This window comes from Salvelinus sp. IW2-2015, unplaced genomic scaffold (assembly GCF_002910315.2).
Source record: "Salvelinus sp. IW2-2015 unplaced genomic scaffold, ASM291031v2 Un_scaffold5189, whole genome shotgun sequence".
Lineage (NCBI taxonomy): Eukaryota > Metazoa > Chordata > Actinopteri > Salmoniformes > Salmonidae > Salvelinus > Salvelinus sp. IW2-2015.
In genome coordinates, this window is record NW_019946455.1 from 6,710 (window position 1) to 18,463 (window position 11,754).

The following is an 11,754-nucleotide window of genomic DNA, read 5'->3' on the forward strand; positions in this document are numbered from 1 at the left end:
ATTTGATTGTGTATAGAACAGTTCAAGAATTCTCTGTTCTGACCAGGTTTGCTACATACGAGAAAACAAACGAATGAACGCTAAAGTGAAGTCTCCAAGTGATGCAGCCATGACCTTGCAGATGAGTACAGGCTAACACATAAAAGCCATTTTTGAGTCAAACAAGTGACATGACCATAAAACTAACTTACTCCTAGGCAAATAGTACGTCAACCTTCTTTGTCGAGGCTTCTTTTCAAAGGCCTCAGCCAGAACGTTTGGTTCCCCTGCGTAGCAGACCCTTTTAATTATATCCTTCTGTATCTTCCATTCTTTTTATTATATTTTTTCGAGACTAGATGGGATTGTAATATCAAACATGTTCCAATTGACTTACCATCGAAATAGCAAACAATATGGTCAGATTAGAGTTAAATGAATCAGGGAGGAGAACTGCTACCTTCAACTTAACAGGATGTTTGGAGTTCTTTGTTTGTTTGTTAGAGACCTGTGGCTGGCTATCGGTTCTGTATTGATTACACCCATCCAGTCTCCCGCTGGTTGTACCCGCCCCATAAAAACACTAGCTGGCGGGTGAGTTGAAAACTATTTTTCTCAACCCGTGGGTTCGTAACTCAGCGGTATGCTCCAGAAAAACATATTAATATCTGCGGGTTCGGGAAAGCGTCTTATAAATCAAAATATTATAAGGATTTTTTTACAAACCAGAGCTTGTTGTTGTTGGAAAGATTCCCATTTTTAGTTACCGTGGCGTCTGTAAGGAGCAGTAGGCTTTTACAACGGCCACAACGCTACAAAGTGAGAAGCGTAATAATCAGAGCAACCCGTCTCTTGTTGTGCGTGCTGAACAAACAATTCAATTATGTCCACCTGTGTCAGACTAGTTCCGTTTTTATATTATTATCCCGCACCACATTCGTTTGGACATCATGTCTTCTTAATCTTTTCATACTACTTGATACTGACTGTGTTAACAGTGGGATTCAAGTTCTTCTTGTATAGTACATTACACATTAAAGCTATGCCTACCATAAGATTATGCCTCCCACCATTACGCTTTTGTTGATAATTATGCCCGGCATATTCATACTAACGTAGTAATTTATTAATCTTTAATGCTTTGTATATAGAACGTTACATCTTGTAGATATATCTTGAATTTTACGAGAATACATAGTTGTATTGAAAGTGCGGGGGTAGAGAGAGTAGTCTATAGTATGGTGATAAGGCTTTATTCGACGAGCTAACTTACTCTCGCTATGTTTACGTCATTTATCCCTTGTGAGGAGAAATAAAGACCATGTTATTTATAGGCATATTAATTCACCAGGAGCAGACTGTTTTCATTTAAGATTTACAAATTATATCCCATCGAATAACTTGTCCATCATGATGTTCTGCAGAAAACCTAAAAAACCATATTGAACTTGTAGAGGTAGGTTTTGCATTGTCGGCTATAGTAGAATTCTTCAATCTTATGAGTGGGAAGAAGGGTTCGTAATGAAATTCATCTTGAATTTGTCAAATGTGCCTTGCAATCCTATAATAGAGATATGAACATCATCTAAAATCTAATTCAAAATTATTGGTTTCCTTTTTATTCAATGTTTGAATAGAACATGCAGGACAAATTATAATTACATGCCATCGAGGGGGTATAATAGCATACACTTTAGTACTCAGCCTCTGAAAAGTCCATATAATTACAAACAAACTCACAGATCTGAAAATCTGCAAGGCTCATCAAATTATATGGTTTCTGACATTAATTCAAATAATTTTTTAGCTACAAGTTGCGTTCATCGATAGTAATAGTCGCTAGCCGACAAAATAGACGGAGAAAATCCAAAGGGCTCTCGACAGACAATGGGGCTTAGCAAGGATGGGATCGGGTGCACGAATAAGAAAATATTCGTCCTGGATGTGTTAGATTTCTTAGCGTCGTATTGGAATGGGTGGGCTTGAATTGATGTAGCGGCAACGGGGCCAGGTGCTTGGCTCCATTAAAAAAAACTGACCCATGTAGGGGAACTCTATAGTTGTCTGTTTAACATGAAAGGAGTGGTGCCGGCTGTGGTCTGTGCTCTTCGCCGACGACTGTGTGTGTTGTGCGATGGTATGTCTTGCACCTGTCCTTCCGTCGGTCCCCCCTTATTAAAAAGGGCAGGGGACTGACTGAATATCCTGGACCTGCACCTGGTGGCGCTGGTGGAGATACGGACTCCTGAGTGATTGGCTGGGCTATGGCACGTAGAAAGGAACGTTCTTGTCTCTAGTTGGTGCCGGGACATGGTAGTGGAAGGTAGTGGGGACAAGTCGGAAGCTTAGTACACCCTTCGAGTGGACAAACGGACCCTGTGGGGGAAAGCCAAGAGCCGAGGGTTACTATGGTGGAAGAAAGAGAGGAGGAGAAACCTAAGTACTCATAGGTTATTACTGTGTCGTAATCCATTGCCCATGTACTTCTAGGTACCATAACTGCACTTTTGTTTAACCAACCATAGGTTTGATGGGGCACAGAAAAAAAGGATATTGAGAATCACTTTCAAATAATTCATTGAAAAATCTTATTCAATAGACATACATTTCACTAATTCCATTAAGCTCATTACTGCAAGAGGAGTGTTAAAATATGGAACCTCTGTAAGCAGCAGAGAAACATTACAACAACCCTTACCCTCTAATCAGGACCCTCAACCAGGACCGTGGGTATCAGTAAGGAGATTTTTAACCTACGTCCCGTGCCGGAAATGTCCAAATTACCAAGGACCGAACCTGTCAAGATCAATACCAACATGACCGCCTTTTCTGAAAAGAAGCGAAAGATAATACCAGTAGCCATAAACCAATACAGAAACTAAACAAAGGTAAAAATAAACCAACCTCAAATCATATCTAGAGGAGGGTATAACAATGAGAAAAAATTCTAAACATGTAATATCATGCATGCCCATGAAAAGACATAAGAACTAGATCTAAGTATAACCGATAGTTAAAGGCACTTACATGGTTTATGATCCGTTGTGGGCTTCAGTTAGGTTCAGCCACATGCCAAACCGTTAACGGCACAGGGGTATGTGGTTCGAAATTCCAACGAGGGACCATGTAAAAAAGAGTTTAAAAAAATGTAAGTCTTCACTCACCGTGCTCGTAAGTGGCTCTGGCCGAATCCTAACCGAAGCTCGGCTAAATGAACTAAAATGTAAATGATTGGCTTAAAGTTGCTTCATCATAATGTAAACCTGTAAAATCTACATTATCTTCTAATTCTCCACTATATAAGTGTTTTCTTTTTTACCCTTTGTTATCTCTTCACATTACCCAGTGTTCATTCATTTGTTCATTGTCGCACTGACCCAGCTCTCCGCCATGAAAACGTAAATTGATTGAGATCAAATAATGGGGAGTGTATGGTGCTGATGCCCTGGTCCTTCCATTATTTGAATCTATGCTACAGGGCAGTTATGAATCGTTGACTTGAGTAATAGAAATAGTAATCACCAGATCCCATTGTTGGCTCAAATCCAGGCTCAGACGCGACCTTGGTGCTGGGGACATATAGACAGAAGAACAGACAAGTATGGCATGCGAGAAAAATATCATGCAGCCAAATAAATATAACATATCTATGTTGAGCTAATAAATATGTAACCAAAGATCCTTAGACCACTATGTAAGAAACATATGTGTTGACATTACGTTCTATGTTTTAATTACGCAAGTATCTTTCTCTCTTTAATATGTGCGACTCCCGTATTTCTATGGACCCCCGTCGCGTAGTGCTAAAAATGTCTGGATGATATCCTGGAATTGCTTGGAATGAGGATGGTATCTGGTTATACTGACCCTGGGAAGGTGTGCAACCAGTGTGATGGTTGCCTCCGACAGTGGGTCAAGCAGGAGGGGACAGTTCGTCCTGGTTTGTTAGTGGAACGTCGATGGCTCTCCAGGCTAGTTGGTTTATCAAACTGGTTCCTCATCACCACATCTATAACAAACAAGTAAGTCATACAGAAACTTTGACAGAACAAGCGACACAGGACTAACGGCTAGACCTCGTGTGTCTACTAAGGCGGCTAAGGGCCACTAGAAGCACCTGCTACTCAAAAACAAAGGAACATTAAGGTCACTTAAGCCAGACACTCTCTATAAGCAAGTACTACAGATGGTATACAATAACAAAAAGGACTAGATGACCAACAATCATCAGCCAATTCAACACAAGAAGATACCCTATCGTGAAATTCTAGGGCCAGTTATGCTCTATTTATTTATTCATCACCATTTTTTTTTTTTTTTAATTTTTTATTGTTTTATTGCCAATTATCTTTTACGACGTTTAATGATGAAAAACAAGCTCAAACGTAGAGTATGACCCCCAGATTTAAGTACAGGGCATCGTGTCTCCAAAACACTTTCACAGCGCCTTACTAAAACACAGTGAGAATATAAACCCAAACATCTAAAGAAACTAATTATCTAGAAAATATTTGCGCAATCTCCCCTTTATGCTTTTACATGCTCGATAACCTCTTCAATAATAACCAACATAGACCGTCCTGTTCCATAATCTTGTCCATAAGAGCTTATCTCCATCCGTAACCAGGCTGTGTAGACCTAGCGTCGGTCAGTCATGTGCTGCTGTTATTGTCCCTATGGTTCGTACCAAAAGCCATGCTATACGTCGTGTTAAATTAGTACCCGACCCATGAGAGCGCAATAGGTGCTTAGGAGAGACGAAACGCACAATCCAATCCACTCGGCTCTGGTGAAGGGGGATCTGCCTCGGTTACATTAGAGAAACCCTCTCGGACGTTGACCAAGGTCTAAAAAGCACGGACGAGGAAAACATTCAGCTTCTAGTTAACCACACCCCACTGACACTACATGGCAGACGTGTATGAGCTAATATCATTTAGAACACAGAGAAAAGTCTTAATTGCATCAAAGTGAATATTTGTTGCGTGCATATTATTGTAATGGCCCAAATGCCAACCTTGCAAGAAAGAAGGAAAAAAAGATCCCATCCCAACATACTATCCAAGGAATATTAAGAACCGTGATCTATCGGTGGTATAGAGACTTGCGGAAAGTTTACCGTTAAACCACAGCCACAGGGCTCTAAAATAAATCATTCACCAATCTCAAACTAAATCAACCACATCAACAGAATCGCGCCCTAGGAATAGTTAATTTACCTGGAATAAGGGAAATGTGGGCATTGTGCGTACAGACCTGGGGGTCATGTGTCCGCGTTAACGCTACGGGCTATTGGACGGTAACCTTCTCCTTACCCCTGCCTCCAGCCCTAACCCTCCCCCTCTAGCCTGTTTACATGCCTTCATCTAACCATGAACTTCCCTGCCGCTGATGATTGGCTGCATCCCCTTCATCCGAAAGCGGGGTCTATATGTAAGAACATATTTGCTTCTCACTGAATCCCCGCTCTCGAATTTCCGCGATTTCTCTTTGTCTCACTAAACACCTGGCTCGCCATTCGTAATCCCCACGTCTCCCCACTATCAAACCTATCGCTAACTCTCTCTCCTCTCTTCCGCAGGCTCTGGTCTCGTGTGCTCCGACCCTCCAAGCCCGCACCCCCTGTCCTGTGTTTGCCCGACCAGGGGAAGAGGCCACCTGAGGCCTCGTGCCCATGCAAGGTTCTTAGTTTTCCAGGTCGTCCCACTTCTGGAGGATTGTGATGCGCTGTGTCTGATCCTTCTTTTGTGTCTTCCCTGCCGCCTGTGATTGTTTTTCCATAGTTCCTGCGTGCATCGTAGCGTCCAGATTAGACGCAATTCTGTCGTTGCTGGTCGTTTGTGTTATATTGAAAGTGTCCCTGAACGAATCGTCCTCTGGAGCCGTGGCTAGTGGAAGTGAAGTCCACCAATTGCTGTCCTATCCACTCCCACATCCCTAAGAATTCTAAAAGACACCTGGAGCTTAAGATTTCTTGTAATTTCTGGAAAAATCGTGGTACTTTGTCTGGTCTATCGCGTGTTCCTCTTATCAAGGAATGGAGAGCCCACCACCCTCTACTGGCCGTCCACTCTAGAGGCACACGTGGAATCGAGTCCTGCAGGGCGATAGGTAACGAAGTGGTTCGATAGCTGCGGACAAGGAGAGGTTGTCCTATGTTTTGGTAGGGCACCCGAGCGACGCCTTCGGTGACACCCCGTGATGAACGTCCTAAAAAACAACCAGTGCTCTGGCCTTGTCCGAACAGCCATGGATCTTCCCTTACTGAAATATTGCGGCTTCTTATAAGCTATGCCTGAGAGCTGGCACATTGCGTGTCGCCGTAGGGTGATGACGCGTCGTGCCCAACCAAGACTTGTAGGCCAATTCGGTGATCCTAATTACCACACGCTCCGGTCTAATCTCTCCCTCCTCATGGCCAACCTAAGCGTATTGGTAGATGTCCTTCCTATCTCTCACCCCCTCTCCTAGTTCGAAGTCAGTCCCTTCATCACTGTCAACCACTCTTAGATCCTCCGATCATATTCCCAGCTCCATTCTGTCTCTGTCTCCCCTGTCCAGATGTCAAGGCGTGCCTCTAAAATAGAATATAAATTCCCTCAGGGCTGCGGAAGATTGATAAATGTATACAGTCTTACACACATAACAACATTCACAGCACACATTAAAAAACAATAACCATTCAGGAGCTATTTAGAAAAAAAACTACTTGACAATGGCACCCATTCCGCCCCCGCCCTCCCCCACAAATCCCTCCAACCATCCATTCCATTATCCCCCTACCACCACAGTTTCCCTCCAATTCCTCTCCCTCCCAATCCATCTATCCATCCCCATTCCTCCGTCGGTCCTCTTTCCCATCCAACATCACCTTCAAATCTATCCACATCTCATTCCATCCCCGTGAACCCTTCCCGCCAACCAAACTCACAATCCCGATTAATCAGTCCCAAACTACGCGTCACACAGTCTTCCCTCCGTTTCCTCTCCCAAAGTCCTCTCCCACAACTAATCACCCACTCCCACATCCGAATTCCATTCCATTTCAACCTCTCACCCTTCCCTCTCAAAATACCAATCCCTTCCAAAAACCAACATCTACCAGCCATCTTCCTATTTTCAGGCCCCCTCCCCTTCACGCAGCATCCCACATCCCAAACTATCCCTTCCATCCTCGTCGCCTCCCTCCGAGCACCCCTCCCAACCATCCCAAGTCCCAATTGTCCCCCTCGCCCCTCCCGGAATTGCCGCGAACCATCCATTCGCGATTGAAATCCTCCATTCACCCATCTCCCCCCACTAAGACCCTCGTCTACACCATCCCCATTCACACCCCCCCCCCGTCCCTCCACATCCCTTTGCCAAGACCAATTGCATATCCTTTACTGTCCTCTCCCCGAGCGTGTTCTACATCCCTGCCAACCCATCCCATCCAGTTCCTTCCCCGCCCACCTCGCCACCTCCACCTGGTCCATACCATCGCACGTACCATTCCTTTGCCCCCTCCGGTCCAACATTCCCCTTCCAGGTCTATCAATTCATTTCACTCTTCCCTTCCCATCCAACCCAATCAATCCCATTTCCTCCCACCTCCTCCCACAGAGTCCCCATCCCAACCCAATCCAAATCCCGCATTACCACCTCCCCCCCTACCCTCGCCCAACATCCCTCCAAACCGAAAAAACAACAAGCGATCCGCGATTCCCCTCTCCAGCATTCGTCTCTCCGCTATCCGTCACGACTAGTGTCTCTCTGCTACTCGGCCCATATGGCGTATCCCATTCATACTACTGCCGTTCAGTCTCCCTGCGCTCTGTTCCCCATATAACGACCATATCACCCCTATCTCCTAAAGCCCCCAAGCAGGTTACCCATCGCTCGTCCAGTTATGTGGGTCTACATTGCAACCGACAACCGCATTCTACCGTACCCCCGGAGACCAGTCACGACGCTGAGTCGTGCGATCGTACGTGTCGTGTGTCGCAACCTGTCAGTCAGCAGTGATAACACAACCCCCCCCACTCGTGCCATAGCAATCGGAGTCCGTTCTGTCGGGCTATAACGCACTAACCCACTAGAACCTTAGGCTATCACTGCAGGATTATCCTGTCTCAAGCTCTTATCAGACAGCAAATTAATCCGCACACACCGAGCGGGGGCTCCACGCGCGTTCGTGTGGTCGGAGTGGTCCAACATCATACGCCTCTCGCTCTGTAAGTCTATTGTCCTGGGGGATGCAATTTTCCTTCCCCCTCTCACTTCACACATACCCCCACACTAACACACCTCCATCCACACCCCCCCTCCACTTTCCACATCTCCCTCCAACCAATGGCATCCAGTCCCTCCCCCCCCTCCACATCCCTCCAAAACCATCCAATCCATATTGCTTCCCCCTCCCTCCACACCCTCCAATCTATCCATCACATTCTCTCCCCCCCACTCTATCCACATGTCCACCCATCCAGCCTATACCATCCATCCCTTCCCCCCCTCCTCCGCTCACATGCGCGCTCCCAACCATCTCATACATCCTCCCCTCTGCTCCCCACATCCCGTCCAACCTGCATCCATTCCTCCCCCTCCCTCCACATCCAATCCATTCCTCCCCCTTCCCTCCGCACCATCCCGCCCCTATCTATCCATTCCATTCGCTTTCCCCCTCCCTCCACATCCCTACCCAAACCACTCGCATTCACACAGCCTCCCCCCTCACCCAATCCAACCAACTCTATCCATATCCTCCCCCTCCTCCACATCCCGTCCAACCAATCCAATCCATTCCTCCCCCTCCCTCCATCTATCAATCCATTCCTCCACATCCCTCCAACATCATCCACTCCATTACCCTCCCCCTCCCTCCAACATCCCTCCATGCTCATCTATCCATTTCCATTCCTCCCCCTCCACTCCACATTCCCTCCAACCATCCATCCATGCCTCCCCTCTCACCTCCCCTCCAAACCATACCATCCATTCCTCCCCCCTCCCTTCCACATTCCCTCCAACATCCATCACCATTTCCTCCCCCTCCCTGCGCCACATTCCCTACCACTATCCATCGCATTCCTCCCTCTCCCTCCCTCCACCCATCCTTGCCAAAGACCAACCTGCAGTATGGTAATACAATCGCGAGACTAGAGCAACCAGCGCGTGAAGGTGAGAGGTCGCCAGCTGTTGATGACTTCACCCTCTCCACCTTAAGCGAGTAGGCTCACGTGTGGGGGCTCTGATTTTCGACCACCCACGATGGCCCTGAAGACTATACGCGGCGTGCTGCAGACAGGCTCCCCCTGTGGAGACAGAGTGCAGCCGGTCGAGTACATGAAAGCTACTGGAAAACGGCTATGATCTGCTGGCAGACGGTGATACCACCTCTACTGTTGTGGTCTCACTGCCACAATGAATTCACTATAACTCCTGTCTTCGTTGATGATGGTTGCATCGTCTCTCTCCACCACTGGAGCAATTAATCAGGAGCCCAGCAACATGTCTGTCTGGGTAGAAGCTGGTATGTTGTTCTTGCTCAGATTCCAACGGGTCAAGTGCCGAAGAAGTGGAAGGCGAGCCGGCACGTTGGAGGTCTTCTCTGAGGCGTCTCCAGCAGTGTTTTCAAAGAGACTCTGGCCCGAGGGCTCACCCCAACAGTGCTGATTGGTGAGCAAAAAACAAGTGTGTCACTTCATTTCCAACTCAGGTTGTTCATAGGTGCTAAGGAATGTAGTGGAGCCTGGCGGAAACATATACACGTGCATCTCAGTAAAAGAATTCATAACCCCATGCACAATCTCACATTTTGCCTTGTTGTTTACAGCCTGAAATTCAAAATGGATTCTCTCCCACTACACACAACACCCCATAATGTAAACTCTAAGCAGCACGACCATAAGTAACCACCCCCAGTAGTTAGGCAACGTTGGGCCACGTAACCGAAAAACGCTCGCTGGCTTCAAAAATCCAGAGCCAACTAGGTGAAGAAAAAATCCGGTTGAGTGCCTTTAAGCAAGGCAACTGTAATCCTAATACTCCAAGTGTTGCACTCAATAGATGGCTGATGCCTGATCAGCTGAACCCGTCACCAGTCTTAGGAAATAGGTTGAGGATATTCATTTGTGCACTGAAGAAGAAGGCCATCAGGAAGTAGAGTTGCTGTGATGGCAGCTCCTGTTACAGCCTCTGACCACCAGGGGGAGCTGTTTCAGCCACTCGTTGAGTTTGATTCTTTGTCTTCCCGCTGTGATTTTTCAGCCTTCAGATGGTATAGTGTCCCTGGTAGATGGCAACCAAAATGTTTCAATCAAGATCTTAAAGAGACACTGGAGCTTTAGATTCTTTTATTCTGGAATCTGTTTTGCCGTTCTCTAAAGAGTCTGATACTGGCCGTTGTGTAATGGTATTTGGTATGGGTTTAGTTCCATTCTCCTGTCCTTCACATGAAGTTACCCTAAAATGTGGTCTAGTAGAGGGTGATGTAGATGTTTGGGGTTAGACCCCAGTTGCCAGTAGAGGGAGTCCACATGATTTTGGGGAAATGACTCGGCGGGTAGTAAGGTGTGGGCAGATGGCAAACTAAACATCTGTAAGAAGCACCCTTCAGTGTCCCCTGCAAGGGGATCTACCGGATCAGAACGGTCTCCTGAGGTATTTACAGTTTGTGCGTTTACCCGCGCAGCCTCTCGTAAGGAGATTGAGAGCAAGCCAGAAAGTCTGGAGTTGCCAGTCAAACTCCAGACAGAACTAGTCGACTAGTTCTAGAGATTAATCGATGGCTGAGCAAAAGGCCGATACTACTTTAGCTGATCTGTTTGATAAAGTGGTTCCTGATTCAGTGGTGATGAATAGTGCTCCGTGTTATTTTCTTCTTGATGGTGCTGTTGGTCAGGAAATGGGTCCCACACTATGATCAGGGTTTAGGAGAACCAGGGTCTAGGAGAACCAGGGTCTAGGAGAACCAGGGTCTAGGAGAACCAGTCTTTCAAATAGTTGTAACCTACTACTTTGCGAAATAAAGTGTTGCAAACTTCACATGGTGATGTGGCGGGTCATATGAGTGTTCGTAAAACTTATGATCGCATATTTCGTTATTTTTTTTCTGTCCACGTTTTAAAGCGGGATGTATCTCAGTTTATTAAAACTTGTCATACGTGTCAGCGCACAAGTAAGCCGAACCAGGTCTTACAAGGTCGGTTGAAAAACTCCCCAGACTTTGCAAAACCTTGGGGTTTTGGTAGATCATTTAGACTCTGAGAAACGTGATGAATTGGTAGCTCTTATTAGAAACTACCCTGTTTTTGTTTTCTGACACTCTGTCGCAAACCCACTTAATTGAGCATGATATAGACATCGGAGCTGCTAAGCCTATCAAACAGAGATTTTAATCGTGTGTCTGAGGAGAAGAGACTGAAACTGGAAACAGAGGTGCAGTCTATGTTGGACAATGGTATTGTGGCGCCATGTTGTTCAAATTGTGCTTCACCCTGTCTTTTGGTCAAAAAGTCTGATTCCACTTTCAGACCTTGCACTGATTTATAGAAAAGTTAACAATGAGAACTCAAAATGTGAGTTTGCCAAAGCTACAGTCACATACCTAGGCAAAGTTGTTGGTCAGGGATTTGTCTGTCCCGTGGAAGCCAAGGTTCAGGCTGTGAAGCAGTTCCCACAGCCCTCCACAAAGAACTGATGCGCTTCCTGGGAATGGCGGGGTACTACCGTGCTTTCTGTAAAAGCTTTTCGGTAGTAGTGTCCCCCCTGACCAATCTGTTGAAGGCCAAGGCT

The 11,754-nt window shown here is 46.1% G+C and overlaps 1 protein-coding gene across 1 annotated transcript in view; it reads right to left on the bottom strand.

The window, feature by feature from the left end:
• The window catches only part of hpf1 (histone PARylation factor 1), a 24,506-nt gene that overhangs the window by 6,633 nt on the left and 6,119 nt on the right, over positions 1 to 11,754 (bottom strand). Inside the window, 1 exon segment of the mRNA XM_070441925.1 lies at positions 2,480 to 2,483. Within this exon segment, the coding sequence (XP_070298026.1) occupies positions 2,480 to 2,483 (4 nt within the window).